This window comes from Pseudonaja textilis, chromosome 8, assembly GCF_049901715.1.
Source record: "Pseudonaja textilis isolate UNSWEBS1 chromosome 8, rPseTex1.2, whole genome shotgun sequence".
NCBI lineage: Eukaryota > Metazoa > Chordata > Lepidosauria > Squamata > Elapidae > Pseudonaja > Pseudonaja textilis.
In genome coordinates, this window is record NC_141997.1 from 41,998,640 (window position 1) to 42,018,679 (window position 20,040).

Below are 20,040 nucleotides of genomic sequence, written 5' to 3' on the forward strand. Positions count from 1 at the left end.
CGGATGACACCTCCAAGTGGCCTCAATGATTCTCAGAGAGGTAACAAGACTTTCAGAATGCTAATGACCAGGTGGCTGCAAAGAATACTGTATAAATCGTTCCTGTTATGTCCCTGGAACTCTAGGAGTTCCCACTCAGGTCCGTTCACATTGCGGGGGCGGTTTTCCCCCCTCGCTCATTGGTTGGTTCTCCCCAGCAGCCAGCTATAAAAGCAGGCTGCGGGGTCCAACCAGTTGCTGATCGCTGCGAGCCAGTCCCAGGCTTGGCAAGCACGGTCAGTCCTTTATTGCTATAATAAAGTATTTGTTGCACTCATGCTCTGGTTCAGCCTCTCATTTCCCAAACTTAACACTGGCGACGAGGATGGGATGGCTACCAGAAGCACCATGCAACCGCTGAGTCACTAGCCGCCGATCCGCAGCCAGAGAGAGCGATCGGCCGGCGATAAGAGCAACGCTGATCCGCAGCCAGAGAGAGCGGTCAGCAAGCAACGAGAGCGAACGCTGATCCGCCGACAGAGAAAGCGGTCAGCAAGCAACGAGAAGCGAACGCTGATCCGCAGCCAGAGAAAGCGGTCAGCCAGAAACGAAAGTGAGAAGCGTCTGTAGCCGCTTGTTAGCCCAGCTACAGGAAAAGTGAAGCGCTGCGAGCCGCAGCCGCTCGTTGTTTTAGGCGCGAAATTCAAACAGCTGTCATTTGAATTTCAAACCTAAAAGGTACAGCGCGGTGCTGTAAGTCAAGTCACTGACGCCTACACAGGCGCGAATTTCAAAACGCTGCCAACCTGGGCATCCGCCACATTTTCACGGCCCCATTTCATCCTGCCAGTAACGGATTGGCTGAAAGAGCCGTCAGGACCACTAAAGAAGCCCTAGCTAGGTTCAGCAAGGATGACTGGCACCACAAACTCTCGCGTTTCCTGATGAGCCAGCACTCAACTCCGTGCTCAGTCACCAATAAGTCCCCGGCTGAGCTCCTGATGGGCAGGCGCCTGAGGACTGTATTGGACAGACTTCACCCACATTACTGCCCTGACTCTCCCCTCGCTTCCACATCGGGGGTTAGACATTTTATCTTACAGGAACCCGTATTCACGAGGAACTTCGCTGGAGACCCTCTGTGGATCCCGGGCGAGATCGTGGCCGTCACCGGACCCAGGTCATATCGAGTCAGACTGGAGGACGGCCGAATATGGAGAAGGCACCTGGACCAGCTGCGAAGGCGTCACAGCACCCTCGTCAGCAGTGACCCAGAATTACAAACCGGAGCGAGGCCTCAGCATCAACCCCACATCAGCATCAATCCCAGTGACCTGCTTACACCAGCAACCGTTCCAGGGAATCCGAACACGGACAGCGGCGTCCAGATGGCTGACCAGTCCGAACCAGTCAACGGAAGCACGCCCCCAGTGACCAGCCCTGCGAGTCCCGGGCCAACCCGAACCGAGGGACGCGTTCGTGACTCCCAACCGATCCTGCCTTCCCCAACAGACTCTGAACTGACAGACAACCCACCAGAGCTGCGCCGTTCCGGGCGCCAGCATAAACCTCCTGCCTACCTCAAGGACTATGCGTGTTCGCATCTGGGGGGAAGGGGTGTTATGTCCCTGGAACTCTAGGAGTTCCCACTCAGGTCCGTTCACATTGCGGGGGCGGTTTTCCCCCTCGCTCATTGGTTGGTTCTCCCCAGCAGCCAGCTATAAAAGCAGGCTGCGGGGTCCAACCAGTTGCTGATCGCTGCGAGCCAGTCCCAGGCTTGGCAAGCACGGTCAGTCCTTTATTGCTATAATAAAGTATTTGTTGCACTCACGCTCTGGTTCAGCCTCTCATTTCCCAAACCTAACAGTTCCATTCCCCATTATTCAGAACTGAAGAAGGTTCTCAGATGAAAAGTGAAATGTTTTCAAGGAAAACCCAGGAAAATCCAGTTGCCTTCTAAAAAGCACCTTTGGGACAACTATGAACTGGATGATTGAGAATAGAAATGTAAATCCACCTTACCACTCTTTCCATAATGCTGTCAGTGAAGCAGATAAATGCAAAGTGACTTTCAGGTAATCTTGATAGCAGATGAAGAACATTTTATATTAATTCTCCATACATCTCAATGAGCTTCGCTTGTTTGTTTTCTTCCCATTTCTAATATACCAATTTCACTTACATCTGATTTTTTTAAAAAAAGAATAGGTTTATTTGCATATAACATACAGAAGAGAACATTCATAAAATATTCCGGACAATAACCGACAAAGCACTTGATATTTTAAAATAGATAATGGGCTACGTATCCCAGCATAATTTAAACAAACACTTATTATCATCCTTGCTATTATTTGCAGTATCTTATAGAATTAATTTTGAAATGAGTATCATAATATATACTGTATATTATGGCTTGGGCAATAGCTAAGAATTCTTGTTTTCTTTTCTGGTCACCACCTCAGCAAACTGATCAATGAGGCATGAACTGCTGTCTGCAGTGAAAGAAATGAAAAATAAACTAGAGATAATCCTTCAGTTAAAAGGTTATTCTCTGCGATAAAAGCTGTTTTGTTAATTTATTTACTTACTGGTATAGTGAGATAAAGTGAGGGAACAATTAGGGAATTCAAGTTGAAGGGATTTAAAAGGGCAATGACAACTTAATTTTTTAAGGTTGCTTTACATCAACCAGGAATATATTTCTAAAATTAAAAAAAAAAATATCTGAAAGGAGGGTTAATTCAAGGCTTTGGTTATTTTTCTTATCAAATACAAATACTTGTCCTGAAAAATCTTCCTTTTCTTCTGCCTAAAGAGTAATTCAAAGGTGTCTTTTGTTTAATGTGTGGTTTTGCTGTTCAGTCTATTGTGCTATAAAGCTCGCTTTACACATTTAAGTTTTTGACTACAAAAAGAAACGGCTTAAGAACTTTTTAACAGCTTAAAAGAAGGCAGAGTCTTATCCATATTTAGACTGATACCTGAAAGGGGATTTTCTTTGCAAAGTCAGATAAATTCAGATAAATTAAATGAAAACAGACTTAAAGCAGATCCAATAATTAATTCCTCTGTTTTCCTTCATGACATATGCTTAGAAATATATTTCTCGTTCCTTCTTGATTTTTTTTTTAACAGCAAATATGTTACCCTATCTTTTCTCCAGATAGTGTGAAGAGAAAAAGCTGTTCTGTGTAACTTTCCCAACAAGAATTGTGTGACTCCCTTCCAGAGAGAGATGTGTGAGGTATATCCACACATCTGGAATATATTCATCTCACTCTTTGGACATTGAACAATGCTCCCCAACTCGTACTTCTATCACGGACCACCCTCAAGCTTGCTGTCTGTATGCTTCTGTGCAGTATCTTAAAATATCCTTAAATCGTTAAAACATAACTCTTTCAAAGGAGAACCAGCATTGTCAAGTGTTAGTGGGGTTGTGCCACAGTTTAACCAAACAGTGTGTACTTAGAGACACCAGTGAAAGTGGAGGGTTCATTTGCGCGTTTGTGTAGGGATTGGGAACGACACACATCCAGAAACACAACTTCGCCATGTGTTTCCCTGAAGTGTCTCTGAGATGAAGAGAAGTTTCTGCCTTAGCTGCAAAGTAAGATAAATCTCAGCGTTCACAAACAAAAGCTGCTTAGTGATACAGAAAAATCTCTCAGTTGGTTAATCTACTCCAAAGAAGAATCAACAATGGTGAAGTTGTTCAGAATCAGCATACTTTTTTTGGAGGGGTTCACTGTTCTTTGTCTTCTCTCTATTTCTTTAGCACTTGACTTTTTCCAATATTTGCTTAGAAGATGGAGCTTCCCCGGTCTGTTTCCTCCACCCCACCATCTTCCTTCATCTCCTGCCATCAATTGCCCAGTGGACTGGCAAAGTGAGGACCTCAGAGAGCTGCTTTAATGATGGATTCCCAGTTTCTGTTAGCAGCATTGGCCTGTTAAAGATATTCATGAATATGGAAGGAACTCTGAACTACTTTTCGTTCAGACATGACCCAAAATGAACAGGTGCTCTTTTCAGGTTTCTGGAGGTACATTCTGGTGTCCACCTTTTGATCCTCAGTCCAGAGGTGGTACTCAGCAGGTTCTGACCAGTTCTGGAGAACCGGTAGTAGAAATTTTGAGTAGTTCGAAGAACCAGCAAATACCGCCTCTGACTGGGGATTTTACAGTAACCTTCCCCTGCCACGCCCACCAAGCTACACCCACAGAACCGGTAGTAAAACAAAATGAATCCCACCACTGTCTCAGTCTTGCCACATCCTGTACTAAAGGGGTTGCTGATGTGACTTTTCCAAGGCCACGTCCAAGATGGAGTCATCCTCTAGACCAGTGGTGGCTAACCTTTTTGGGCTCCTGTGCCAACAGTTATGCGTGTCTTACATGCTCGTGCTCGTGTGCCAGCACCCAGAAGGCAATGAATGCCCCCCACGCCCTCTAGAAATGCACGCTTAATCCCCACCCATCCACTCCCCACCCCCTGCTGCCCCCTTACTTCCACTGCACCTCACAGCTGATTTTCAGCCAGTTTGAGGTCTTTTCAGCCTCCCAAATGCTTGAGGAAGGCTTCTGCAGGCTTTGCAGGCTGAAATCTAGCCCCGTTTCGTTACTTCTGGTATTGTTGGAAAAACAGGAAATGATGAAATGGATCTAGTTTTTGGCCTGAAAAGTCTGCAGAAGCCTGCAGAAGTCTTCCTCAAACCTTTGGGAGCCCCAAAAAGGCCTCAAACCCTCCGAAAATCATCTGTGAGGTGCGCACATGCACAGTGAGGTAAGTTTGCCTGAAGCTTGCATGCTGGCACAAATGGCTCTGCATGCTACCTGTGGCACATATGCCATAGGTTCACCATCATGGTTCCAGACCATGTCTTGCTTAGCACAACCCAGTTCCTGTCATTGTCTGGACTTAGGTATAGATTGTCCAGGCCTATCTCCCTCAACAAATGACAGAAGTCCTTCTTCTTTGCCTTTAGTAGACTGCACAATGGATTGATCATCAGCCCTTAATGAAAAGAAAGTCTCTCCTTTAACAAAGATCTCCCTGAAAGCAACTAGGCCAATTTGGACAGATGCAGCATTTACTACCTCCAATTTCTCTTCCTTCTCTCAGGCAGAGTAACAAGAGCAAAACCAAAAGTAGGAACATTCCACAATTTTCTGCAGTGGTGGGATATAAGAGTTTTTTGAGCCATTGTCCAAAGAGTCAGTTGAAAGAATGCTAGACTTCTAAGCCATATTGCCAAAGGACCATTTAACACAGTAATTGCAATTTATGAAGAACAGACAATTGCAAATAATGTCTCCAGAAGCTCAGAGGAGGTGATAGCTGCTCAGAGTCACCTTGAACCATGAGATAGATGGTAAATAAATTTGATAAATAAACTTCAGGATTTTGCTTTGATTCATCTTATCATCAGCTACTTTGTAAGGCAGATGAAGCGAGCAAATTCCAAGAATGAATCTTATGCTCTTCATGACCACAATATGCCCTTTTGTTCTATTCATCCATTTAATTTGGGTTATTGTTTAACAGGTATCATGAAAACATTAATTTGGTATACAGATCTGAGCAAAATTATGAATTCTCTCTTTGTTTTTCTTTAGATCCCATTGTTATGATACTTTCATCTACCTTATGTTTAGGGCTAACTTGACATCTAAGTTTCTCTGATATATTACATTGTGTTTAGGGAAGAATAATGGAGTCTCAACTGACAAACATTGTTTTTGTTGGCTTACTCATTTACATTATGGTCCTACTCTTTTCAAATCTATTTTAAGGGGCTAATTTGTAATCAATTTCCTCTTCTAGGTTTCAGCTGACTTTAATGGTGAAAAATGATATTCACAAAACCACACCATCACTTCTGGTCCTGTTTTTTTCCTTCCTAGGTTGTGGGGACAACCAACCCAACCCAATCCAACCCAACCCAACCCAACCCAATGCAACCTCCCAGCATCAATGTACATTGCTCTGGTGTGACTGGGTCATTCAAAACCAAACCAAATTGGATCAATCCCTTACCCAGAGAGAGTACCAGGGGTATTGTGATGAGTTATGCAGGATTAATTCCACTTTTACTTTCTAGCTTACTCTCTCTTGTGTTGAAAGGGTTCCATTTTTTGTTTGCTGGTTTTATTTGGATGATTTGCATAGCTGTTTGTGAGACATGCATTGGATATATTTTTATCTTGGCAAGTCATTTGTCAAACTACTGCCTGATAACTGTGATGATTAAATGTGGGCTGGATGGCATAACATTTAAATGAATGCTTAGGTGGCTCAAAATGTTGTATTCCAAAAGTTCTTATCAAAAGTTCTTCATCAACTGAAGGGAGGTAATGAAAAGGGGTGCTACTGCCCTGGGCACGCTATTCTCCAATGTCTTATTAAATCATTTATTCATTAATTGTGTACCCTTTCAAACAACTCTAGGTGATGTACACTAAAGATATGGATGATGATGTGAAGGGAACTCTTAGGCAATTTGGTGGGACAGTTAATTCTGTAGGAAAGAGGAGCAATATTTGTAACAACAGATTGGAGCAAAGGGTTGAGAATAATTGAGTAAAATTTAACAAAGAAAGAGATATTACTTCATGCTGGAAACATAAAGCAATCAGGACGATATTATTCAAGAAAATATATTGGAACTGGATTGGCTATAAATTGGTCAGGAAGTCAGCAAGTGTGATATTGCTGCAAATGAGATAAATGCCATTTTATTTATATCTATCTACCTACCTACCTACCTATCCATCTATCTATCTACCTCACCTTTACTGTTTGCACGAACACCTTCCTCCTCCTATTTTTCCCACAACAATAACCCTGTGTGTTGAGTTGGGCTGAGAGAGAGAGAGCCACTGGCCCAAAGTCACTCAGCTGGTTTTCATGGCTAAGGCAAGACTTGAACTCATGTTCTCCCAGCTTGATTTCACCCAGTATAGTCTAGTTACTAAATTACAGAAATGCATAAATTTTTCATGGTGCAAAATCCAGTTGAAAAATTGAGCTCCAGTTCTGGGTACCATACATTTGAGAAAGTTCAGATAAACTGATAAACAGACTGGGGGAAGAAAAAAGTAAATATGATTAGGGAACTGGAAATGTTTAAAGAACAGAGACTAAGGGAATTTGCATTTGGGGGCTTAAAATTCAGCAATGAGGGGGTGGTGGTTTTAAAATAACACTTAAATGCTAGCTAGCTAGGTAGGTAAATGGATGGATGGATGATTGGGTGGATAGGTAGATAAGTGGGTGGATAGTAGATCAGTAGGTAGGTAAGTCAGTAGGTAGGTAGATGATAGGTAGATAGATACAGTAGATAGATGATAGATGTTAAGTAGATGATAGATTTAAAGATGATAGATGGATAGATTGTAGATACATAGATTGATTGAAAGATGATGATAGATGATAGGTAGATGAGAGATAGGTGGATAGATCGATGATAGATAATAATAATAATAATAATAATAATAATAATAATAATAATAATAATAATAATGATAGATAGATTGATAGATATGAATGGATAGATAGATAGATAGATAGATAGATAGATAGATAGATAGATAGATAGATAGATAGAAATTTTCGAGTAGTCCTTAAGATGAATAAGCAACTGTTGGAAGATCAATGTAGGGGTCAATATTGACTTTTTAAACATGACCACCCTAGCCTGTTCCTTTCAAGTATTCAGAAGAAAGTCTGGATAATTCAATTACGTGCCTCGTCTTGGAAGCTTAGGGAGGCTAGACAGGCTGGAGCCACTGGGTTATTCATGATTCATCCAATAGTCTTTGGGATTTTGGGGTGGGGAGGAAACTTGACTTGCAATTATATGTTCGTTGCAGCGTTCCAATTAGCAGAACACATTCATTCGTATTGTCCAAGAAGGCTTCTTGGTCATGTCCTTCTTTCAAACAATAGGAGTTGGATGGCCCACAGGCTTTTCCTTTGCACCCATTTTTATGAGATCCTGAAATTTGTGCTGCAACCGCCGTATGCACAATTGTACTAATTTGATTGCTTTAGCAGCAGAAAGTTGATGCTATCACTGCTCCCTTCCTAGCAGAGGGTCAATGTGGACCAAAGTCATTAAAGGAGAGAAGTTCAGGGAAAGTTCATTTCTATTATTTAAACATGGTTATAAGAAGAAGGAAAAAAGCGAGGGGGGGAAATATTCCCTTCACTCAAAACATGTTGCTATTTTGGACCATAAGGTAATCTGGTCTTTTCTTTTTTTCGTTTTCTTTTTATCCACGCTCTTAAACTGAACAGAGAAATATAAACTTTATAATTATCTTTAGTGTAAACAAAAGGATATTTTCTGAGCACGGTTAAAAGCACAGATGTTCCCTGTTGACTGCTGATGTCATTACACAAACTGTTTATATTTGTTTAATTTGATCAGCTAAACTGTTAGCATTTAAATTATGACTAGGTGAACGAGGGAAAAAGCTTTCATAGTAATGGAGACTTTATTTAGAGAGGCTTATTTTACCAAACGAGAACAAATCTGTTCAGTGAAACGCATTTCTTTTTCTTTTCATTTAACATATTCCAGAGGAGCTACAAACCCACACTAGTTTTTACCAAAGTAAAACTTTATTAAAACTATATATCTTAAATTGATGGTCTCAGATTTCAGCTAGTTAATAACTCTTGCCTGTCACCTAAAGATTAAAGTGGAATCCATACGGTTGGTTGCAAACTCTAACTGCACACCGTCACCCATACTGTGCTACAAAGGGCAGTAGTTGTAAACCAGGCAGAGTTCCCTACTTTAAAAAAAAATCTGTGGTAGGAAGTTGGGAATAAGAGAAACAACAGCAGCAGCAGCAGCAACTACAACAAAAACAACAAATCCTTGGTCTTTTGCTAGTTGGTTACACAATTAGAAGATTGCTTTATTTTTAGTTTACTTTATTGTCATTTCACCTCATACAATGAAATTAAACACTATCTTCAGTGTACATTATGACTATGAAAATGAACACAAACACACATCCTTCACATTCTATATATTGAATTGAAAAACCCTGATATTGCATTAATATCGCGCTATACAGTAGAATTCAATAGAGTTACTGCCCTGGGATAGAAGCTGTTTTTCAGCCTATTTGTCCTTGTTTTAATTATTCTGTACCATCCGCCAGATGGTAATAATTTTTTTAAAAAAGGGTGCCCAGGATGAGACGCATCTTTGAGAATGTTTTGAACTTTCTTAAGGCAGCGGGAGCTATAAAGCTCTTCCAAAGAGAGGAGAGGGCAACCCACGATCTTCTGGGCAATGACATTAACCCTCTGGAGTGCTCTCCTATCTGCCCCTGTACAGTTGGCAAACCATACAGAGGTGCAGTAAGTTAAGATACTCTCTATGGTGCAACAGTAGAAGGTCACCAGCAGTTTTTCATTCAGTTGTTGTTTTCTGAGAAGACTCAGGTAGGTTCTTGTTTTGTTTTTGTTTTTCTTATTGAAATCTTCTCAGAGCAGAAAGTCCAGGACAATTTGTGATGGGCATGGCTTCAGAGGACCATCATTTAACAATTATGCTCTCATATTTTTGGATTTAGAGAATAACAAAAGAAAGGTTTTGAAACCATTCTATTCCCAAACAATGAACAATTTCATGATTAAGAGCTTGTCTGGAAGAGGCACTGAACATTTGCTGTTAATGTTAAACAGGTCACATTCTCTGTATCAATAGAACAACAGGTGGAAAACTGTTGTTTGTGCTGAAGAGGCACTGTCCAGTCATTCTGGCTAGCTTATTTTGGAACAGGTGGACTTCTGTTTCCATTTTATCAAGAGACACACTGGGAATATAACCAAATGGTTGGTTGATATCTCAGGCTGTGAATTTTTCACACAATATGCCTGAAACCACACTGTTAGTTAAAGCCTTACCTTTGGAAGATGTGAATGACCATAGCTTTGCTTTTTTTTTAAACGTAGGATTCAGGTTGTCCAGTAGGAATTTCCCCAGAAGGTTGGATTTCATTTTGGCTACCAAAGCTGGATTTCATAAATCCAGACAACCCCTAGATGTAACCAGAGACTACTGTCACATTCTTTAGTGCCTCCAGTGGTTTTTGAGATTTCTGCTCCAAATTTATGCACACAACGAAGCTGCAGAAAAAAAAAAGAAGATAGAAACCTATTTGTTCTTGAGAAAAGGTTCCTATTTTTAATGGGTAATTAGCAACATGCCTTTGTAGGCCCAGCTCAAGTTAGCAAATTCAGAAACAAGGTATTTTTCAGTAGCAGCAGAATATGTTTAGTGTGCTCATTGGGGAGACGACCAGCAACGTATCTCTCTCATAATTTAAACTGACCAGCAGAAAGACAGAAATGCTTTTTTTTAAAAAGGTCCTGGTCACATGTTTAATAAAAGGTCTTCTAAAAGACTAGCATGGAAGTTTAAATCCAGTTCATCCCAGCTTGGGCGAACTGGTGGCTAATTTTATGGTCGGTTCATTGAATTAGCAAATTCCACCCTGGCTATCTATGCCCACCCTTCTCCTCTCCTCCAAGGAGTCTCCATGTGGCCCATTTTGGATGCCAGTTAAGTGCAGGGCCTGCACAGAAGTTCAGGGAGGGCAAAAATGGGCCTCTTGGAGGCTCAGGGAGGTCTCCGGAGCGCCGGGAGGCTGTTTTCGCTCTCCCGGAAGCTCGAGGAAAGCCTCCAGAGGCCAGGGAGAGCGAAAACGGCCCTCCTGCCCTGGTGCATGAGGCCGATTAGGCCACCCCTACTTATGGCCACGGCCACCCAGCAACCAGGCAGAGAACTGGTTGCTAATTTTTTTGAAGCCCACCCCTGCTTTATAGCCCAAGGCAAAATGGCCTGTGTTGTCACCATGCTGTGAGAAAGTCTTGGTAGATGGCTTGCACATTACAACCTGTGGTTTGAGAAGATGGAAAAAGCTATTTTAAAAGTAGAACACTTGAGGGTAAGCTTTGGCTGCCTCCACAGTAGGTCAAAACTGAGTCAAAGATTGTGTCATGGGGGTATGTCCTCTAAATGATCAGTTTTATGAAAAGAAGAACTAGGGGTAACATGACAGCAGCCTTCCAAAATTCACAAAAAAATCTATTCTCCAAAGCACCAGAAGGCAGGACAAGAGGCAATGGATGGAAAAGAATCAAGGAGAGAACTAAGGAGAAATTTCCCGAAGTTAGAACAATTAATCAGTGAAATAACTTGCCTCCAGAAATTATGGATACTCCAACACTGGACGTTTTTAAGAAGAGGTTGTCTGAAATGGTGTAGGGTCCCCTATACCATTTCAGAGGGTTGAGCAGAGGGTTGGAGTAGAAAACCTTCAAGGTCACTTCCAACTCTATCATTTTGTTATCAGGGTATCTCCAAATGACGGTTAGCAAGTTGTCCAGAAAAACCCTTCCTGCATTTTTTTTTTTTTTTTGGTTTTGTAAAGCAACAGGAAAGAGGGCATGTGAATGGTAAAGGCCTTTTTAATATGATGTTTAAGGTTTTGTGAAAAAAAAGGTTTGGGATATGTAAACTAAATTAATTTAAATCACAGAGAGGGAGTACATGCAAGACTTCTTTGATAGAGTTGCTTGGGCATCATGCCATGGCTGTCAACCAATCGCAATATTATTATCACATGAAATAATTGAAGATGTAAATCAGTACAAAGTGCGTGTATGTTTTATTCATTTATGAAATATTTTCACGTTGCTTATCATGAAAATAAAAGTCATATTGGGCATGCATGCATGTGAAACACAATTTAGATGTTTAGATCTTAAATCAACATGGCTAATTTATACTGTAAAAAATATTAAAAAACAAGATAATGATAGCTTAAAAACAAAATAACCATCAAAATAACCATAATTAACAGCTATTAAAAAGTAACATATGAAATAAAATTTAAAATCGACAAAAATAACTAAAGGAGGTTGATTCTTAGTAAATAAGCACTATTTGGTCCTGATGTTGTGGACATAATAAAAATAAGAAATTTATAGGAAAAGAGCACAAAAAATCTCTATAAGATCAAATGTGTTTTGTAAAGTTTTGAAAAAGTGAGAAAAACTAGGTCTGGAAACACCAGTAGTTAAAGTATGATCAAGATTATTATTAGATGTAAAAACCTATGCATGACTGATGCAGTGGCTAAAAAAGGGGATAAAATTAAGTTTATTTCAGGGTCAAAGGATTTGTAGCTTGAGAAGTCTGACAGGTCTAACTTATGTGTTCTGCATTGAAAGCCTGTCCAAGGAGCAATATACAGAGAGCTTCATAAAACAATAACCCAGATGTATTTATTTATTCAAGGCATGATTTGGTAAATTTAAAATATTTTTTTATTATTTGCTCAACTAATGCAAAAATAGGTTTTAAACTTGGCAAGGTTCAAGCTAAATAACTATTAAGCATTCCAAGTTACTCATTAAACACAACTGACTTTTGTTTAGCAATATTATATGGAAACTATTTGAAGGGCTTAGATATATCCATGACATGTTTTGTTTAAAATAGAATATCCTATTTATAAACTGAATTATCAAAAACTATGATACTTGTGTCTCTCTTGACATAAATAACTAGTTATCTTCTCAGTTGTAGTCTGAGAAAGTATTCTGGCTACAAATATTTTTTCTTATGTTAGGAACAGAAAGAACTAAAATGTGCATAGCAAGCTTGCTTTTTTTTTTTTTTTTTTTTTTTTAGCAAAAATGTACTAGATTTTTTAAAAAGAAAATATGTACTGTGCTAGATTTCTCTGAATATGGCACCACATGGTAGGACTCATATACAGTTCCAGAACAATGTCAAAATCTTTTTGTCCTTTGCGGTTACTATAAAAATCTTAGACATTTATAAATATAGTAGAAGAAAAATGGAGGTTGGAGATTAAGGAGGAGCAGGAAAAATAAGGAAGGCTCAGATAAAAGGAACAAGAATGAACCTTCTGGAGAAGGTGAGAATAGCCACTTCCTATTCAGAACACCTCTCCTTCTACAACACTTCATTGCCAGAGGTGTGTGATGAGTGAGTGGATGAAGCACTTACAATTGCATCCTAGGTTGGTGACTTCTGCCCGATATTGGATGCAATTTAGCTCTTGGATTTCACTCACTCGAAACCATGTATTTATTGGAAGTGTTCTACTTCCTTCTTTCCAGCTTCAACCACAGAAAAAAAATAATGTGACTACTCAGAGTAGAATATGTCCATTAATATATGTGTGTGTGTGTGTGTGTGTGTGTGTGTGTGTGTGTGTGTGTGTGTGTACATAAAATACTATATAACATTGTGAATAATATGGAATATTCTCAAGGATTTATTGACTATAGATTAAAATACAATAGAATTACTTCATTCTCACATATTTTTTACCTCTTAAACTTTGGAAAAGAAATTATTTTCCTTTGTGAGAAGAGGAAGAAAAAAAAAATCCAGATTCATCCAAACAAAAATCTTCTGGCTTTATATTAATAATGACCTCAATTCTGGTCATTAACTTGGAATTAATGACCAGTTAAGGTTAATGGCCCAAGGTCTTGAGTCATTAAACTGCAAAGAAATGCCCTATTTTTTGATCATTATTCCTTTATTAAAGATGGGTGGCAGTTTTTTTTAAAAAAGTGGTTGTCTCAAAACACAAAGATGATCTAATGCTAACAGTGAATGCAAGTATTGTGTATTTTAGCATCTAAAATGGATTCTTGAAGAAAATAACTCAAATGCTTCTAATAAAAGGTAAAGGTTCCCCTCACACATATGTGCTAGTCGTTTCCGGCTCTAGTACAAATATATCAATGTCCTACATAGCTACACTATTTAAAATTCACCTCCAGAGGATGCAACAAAAAGAATGGATACAATTTAAGCTGAAAATACTACTGAGAACTTCTCAATTATTCTGTGCCTCTCTCGTTAATATAGAGTTCATCATGTGAGGGATGCAAAAATCAGAAATGGCACTAGATTGTTTACCTTCCCAAATTGATAGTCCTATTCTCAATATTGCCTTTCTCTCTCCCCCCCCCTCACACACACACAGTCTCTCTCTCTCTCTCTCTCCAGACCCATCTAACTATTGATTGATTTATTCATCCATCCATCCATCCATCCTGTCTGTTATGATGCAGCCATTAAAAACAGTCCAGAAAAATATTCATAAATATTCCATTTAGTCCTACTATTCTTGAACATGGAAACAATGATTCTCACATCCCCTTGATATGTGAGATGCTTTCATGAGTTTATTTCATGAAACCATCCATGGCAGTAAACAATACTCAACAACTCCTCTTAGAAATCACATGTTCCAGGAGGCCATCTCTTGAACCCTGCATGTACCCTTCATTCATTCCACAAATAAAAGAGGAGGTATAGAAGAATCACCTTCAGAAGACCTCTTTCTCCCAATTGCTGCGCTGGTGCAGTTGTTCTGAAGGCTGACACAACACATTCCAAAGCCTTTAACATATCCTTGGGGAACAGATACAGATTAACAGAGTTGGAAGAGACCTTGTAGGTCATCTAGTCCAACCCCCCTCCACACCCAAGCAGGAGACTCTACACCATTTCTGACAAATGGCAGTCCAATCTCTTCTTGAAAGTCTCAAGTGATGATGCTCCCACAACTTCCAAGGGCAACTTCTGTTCCATTGGTTGATTGTTCTCACTGTCAGAAAATTTCTCCTTATTTCCTTATTTGAATCTCTCCTTGGTCAGTTTCCATCCATTATTCCTTGTCTGGCCTTCATGTGCCTTAGAAAATAGCTTGGCCCCCTCCTCTTTGTGGCAGCCCCTCAAATATTGGAACACTGCTATCATGTCTCCCCTGATCCTTCACTAGACTAGCCATGCCCAGTTCCTGCAACTGTTCACCCTATGTTTTAGTCTCCAGTCCTCTAATCATCTTGGTTGCTGTTCTCTACACTGTTTCTATACACTTCTATACACTGTTACACACTTTTTAGAGTATTAAAAACATTTTTTTTATAACATGGAGACCAAAAGATGTAAAGTCCTAGCACTGTGATTTCTCAAGAATGGTTTATAAACAATAAACTCTCTTCTGACTAATGTACCATATTTAAATCAAGATTTTTCACTGCATAGAATAAGGGTTAAATGATAACTTGACTTATCTTTTACATGACAAAAAAATAAAGAAATTGCAAGACCTTTTCACATATTAGATATGTATTGTCATTTATCATCTAGATATCGGAGTAGTACTGCAAGGTAATAAAACATATCATCGAAAAATGTGCTATAGGTCTGAATCACTCTCTCATTCCACCTCCCAGCTAACTGTAGTATTAAATCAAACAAGCAGAACATTTCCTTGGGCAGGCATTGCCTTTTAATTTCCTGAAGAACCTTAAAATATCATTCATTACAAGTACTACACATATTTGGTTTTTAAAAGTCTCATAAATCAATAGCAGGCTGACTGTAATAATTATTACAAGTTAGTGCATAATTTTCGTGCTGAAGGCTCCATGTAGAACTTTAGCATATGCAAACGAGGCAATTCAAACTGTGTATAGATATTAATATGAAGGAGCAGGTAACGAGGTGCTGGCTATGAATTATGCATCAAGCGCGGCTGATCTTCAATGAAGAAAATGAATTCAGCATGTAATCTAATTAGTGATGGAAGTCTATTACATCTAACTGCAAAAGCAACCGTCCTTGAAACAAATTTATTTACAGTCCATGTTACCAATTGAAACAACTTTGAAATGATGTGTAAGACAACAGCTTAATTGTAAACTTTTTTTTTTTCCTTTTCTTCCACAGCTCCAGACCTGGGCGGCCCCCAAAACGGACGCAGAGTGTGACCTCGCCAGAAAATTCTCACATCATGCCGCATTCCGTTCCTGGTCTTCTCTCACCGGGAATTATCCCACCGACAGGTAGGAACTTCGTAATATGGAATGGAAAGTCTTCAACCCATGTGGCCTTCGGTGCATCAGAAAGGAACCTACCGATACTGAAACAATGGTGGCATGGGCAAAAGATTTCGGTTATAATATTGAATTGGCTAAATGGCAAAAACTTTGGACCACAAATAAGAATATAACATTGGCTACGGCTTATAAAAAAAATCTTTATAAGCTGTTTTACAGGTGGCATCTTCTGCCAGCAAGGCTTTCTAAAATGTTCCAAATTGTTGGAAGTGCAAAGATGTATCAGGCACATTTTTTTTTTTTTTAAATATGTGGTGGACTTTCAATGTTGCAAAAAAATATTGGAGACTGATTCAAACATGGATAGAACAAATGGTGGGGAAGTGTATTCCATTTAAACTGGAATTTTTTTCTCCTAGGAATAATATCAGAAAAATTATAAGAAGGAAATAATGTATCTAATAGTACATGCATTGACGGCAGCTAGAATAATATATGCACAATACTGAAAAAAAATGAAATCATACCTCCAGAAATAGAAATAATAAGAAAAATTATGGCATGAATCAGATAGGTTAACTTTAGAAATAAAAGACAAAGGAGAATCTAAATATTATAAAACATGGAATAAATTTTATCAATGGTTATATAACAGAAGACAAAGTCAAAATATTAATAGTTATGATCAGATTAGGTGGTAATTAATGTATCAAATCAGGAGATTATAAATGTTGAAGTAAAATGTATATATGTATAATAAAGCTAAGTTGGATGCATTGTGTTGTATTCTCATAATTAAAATTAAAAAATAAATTAAAAAAAGAGAAAAGAACCTACTGAAAACTAGATCTCCAGGTTGAGGGATGCAATTTTTCCACCATTTTGTATTCTTGTGCTGTGGCTTCCTCAAAATGAGGATGTCTTTTGGCTTGTTGGTATGACGTGTTAGGTTGCATACTTGACCAGGAAAGCTGGTTTTACAACCAGCTGAAGAGGACTCCTTATCTTCAGCTACCAATGAGGAATTGTCCACCCGACACGATTGAACAGAAGGGGAAAAAATAGCCATAGTACATAGTAAGGATACTAGAAAAGTTAATGGAGTTTGACTTAGGACAACACAGGACCATTGAAGAGAAGCAGAAACTTCTCAGAGTAAAACATTTACAAGATGGTTATGAAGATCAAATATGCAAGCTGCTAGTATTGCCAGCCAGGAAATAAGGCAAATGAAAACTGGAAAAGAAAGAAAAAGAAATAAAGAAGACAACTGGAAAGAAAGGCTAAAATGAGCAAATTCATTAGAACTAGTCCTTGATTTACAACTGATCTCTTAGCCCTTGAAGTTACAACCAACCCAAAATTACAACCCAGGTTTGAATTTCCAATGGATGGTGCCCATCAGTAGTCACTAACTTTGGGTGCTAACTTTGATTGGCAGCATGACAGCATTTATGAATGTTGCAGCATCCCACACTAAACATGACCACACTTACAATGTGCTGAAAATGCTGAAAACCTACAGTTTCAGTTTTGGCAATATTGCATCCATAGCAAGCCACTGGTTTGCATAATGATCAAGGAATTTGCTTAACAACTGGGCAATCACTAGCGTTCAATTGCTGCATAAAAAGGTCATAAAATGAGATCAGCCATATGACAAACCTATAAAGAGTGGTTGCTGGAACTGGGTATGTCTAGTCTGATGAAAAGAAAGGACTATGGGTGACATGATATCAGTATTCCCATATCTCAGGGACTGCCACACAGAAGAGGGAGTCAAGCTACTCTCCAAAGCACCTGAGGGCAGGACAAGAAGCAATGGGTGGAAACTAATAAAGGAGAGAATCAACTTAGAACTAAAGAGAAATTACCTGACAGTTAGAACAATTAATCAGTGGAACAACTTGCCTCCAGAAATTGTAAATGCTCCAACACTGGAAGCTTTTAAGAAGAGATTGGACAAACTTTTGTCTGAAATGGTATAGGATTTCTTGCCTAAGCAGGGGTTTGGACTAGAAGACCTCCAAGGTCCCTTCCAACTCTGTTATTCTGTTTTACAACTGTTTTAACATATGGTCATAATGGGCAGGTTGAGTCATATGTTGAATCATATCTGGAGAACTACCTATATGTGCAGAATGGGAATATGGTTTGTAGACACCAAAAGCTATAGAATTCAAGGGATTTAAGGTTCCATTTGAAGACATGATAGAAGTATGGCAACTGAAAATTCTATGATGCAATTCCATGGTTCATGAATATTAAAATTCAGGGGATATTTGAAAATGCACTTTGCACAGCTCTCTTGTTTCCCTCTGCTTACTCACCTTGTTTTTTTTTTCTCTTTCCTTTACTTCACCTACCCTTCATTTCATTCTCTCTCTATGTGTATGTATTTAAATCCCCTGATCTGCAGTTTGATGATTGCTTGAAAATTATCTCATTTTTATAAAAAGAAAAGAAAAGTACAAGTATCCTTTTATTTTGAATACTGTTGGCTTTGTAAGAATAGGATGTCTTTATTTGGAAAAAATAATAATGAAAATTGAAATGATGAAAATTACATATGATTCTCTGTAAACATAAATGAATGCATTAGAGAAGGGGTCAGAGAGATAAGGAATCATTTCCAAAAAATACCTATATTGTATTATGCCAGATTTCTAGAGTCCTCTTCTATTCTCCATCTCAAGGTCAAACAGTTATAACTACAAGCCATAAAAAGCCCACTTAACAGTCACACAAACGTCGTAATTCGTTGTTTTTGTAGGAAATGAAGTAAGATGATTTCTTTCCCCTGAAATCTTATCTCAGCTATCACATTCATTAAGAAAGCTTAGCAAGTGATCTAGTGATCACATTCCAAGTGAAACAAGGTGGCCATCCAGAGATCAGCTTGGAAGAATCAAGAGATGTTGGTGGGTTTTCTTGACCTTGTGTTATCAACTGGATCTGCCTTCCTTTGGATTTTCACATCTTTTAACGCTTAACCAGAATATTTTCCAGGGGTGGGAAATGATCTTAAGACTAACTCAGCCTTTTAAGAGTCTGTGTAATTCTGCAATTTCTCACTTTACTTTTCCTTTAACATTTTGCATTTCTGGTGAAAGAATTTCCCTTCCTTTAATGGGGATGTAGGAATTACACAGATCTGTTTCCCCAGCGGTGTGAAACTCCAGGGCTGCTTTTATTATGGCTATTCTTTGGCAAGGAGCGATTACTAGAGGCTTATAGCTCTGTGTAAAAATAGGCTTTCTACAGAAATAGACAAGCTGAAGGCAGCTGAAGGCAGAGAATACATAAGATTCATAAGTCTATTGCCATGCATTAAATTCCCAGGGAAAGCCCCCGTCTCATGGAAGGACTTCTGGCAGTATCTCTTTAGCCTGGTTCTTTTTTTTTTTTGCTCATCTGCTTTCCAGAAATATTTCTGGGTTTTGTTGATACGCAGCTGAAGACAAGCAGTTAAAGAGAAACTTTTGTTTATTAATTTTCACTATTCATATTTAAAGACCACCCACCTCCTTCATTGCAGGGGTGGGCTTCAAAAAATTTAGCAACGGGTTCTCTGCCCAGTTTCTGGGTGGGCACGGCCATGGTGGATGTGGCCTAGTCGGCCTCCTGCACCACGGTGGTGGCGGTGTTTTTGCTCTCCTGGGCTCTGGAGGCTTTACTTGAGCCTCCAGGAGGGCTAAAATGGCCTCCCTGGGCTCTGGAGCAGAGGCGGTTATTCAGCAGGTTCTGACCAGTTCTGGAGAACCGGTAGTGGAAATTTTAAGTAGTTCGGAGAACCAGCAAATACCACCTCTGACTGGAGATTTTACAGTATCCTTCCCCTGCCACACCCACCAAGCCACACCCATAGAACCAGTAGTAAAAAAAAATTGAATCCCACCACTGCATCTGGGGGCCCCCTGGAGGCCAGAAACAGGCCTGTTTCTGGCCTTCCAGAGCCCCTGGGAGGCCCATTTTTCACCCTTCCCGAATCTCTGCGTGGGCCCTGTACTTATCTGGGAACCAAAACGGGGCTGCTTGGGGACTCCTGGGAGGGGTGGGGTTGGATGGGTGGAGCCAGACAGGGGTGAGATTTGCCAGTTCACTGAACCAGCCATAAAATTAGCTAGCACTTAA

At 39.5% G+C, this 20,040-nt stretch overlaps 1 protein-coding gene across 3 annotated transcripts in view; it reads left to right on the forward strand.

Moving 5' to 3' along the window:
* Positions 1-20,040, forward strand: part of DACH1 (dachshund family transcription factor 1) — a 351,590-nt gene that overhangs the window by 131,724 nt on the left and 199,826 nt on the right. For all 3 annotated transcript variants that reach the window (XM_087938023.1, XM_026705323.2, XM_087938024.1), the window contains exon 2: positions 15,797-15,912. In XM_087938023.1, the coding sequence (XP_087794149.1) occupies positions 15,797-15,912 (116 nt within the window). The remainder of the gene's footprint in view (positions 1-15,796; positions 15,913-20,040) is intronic.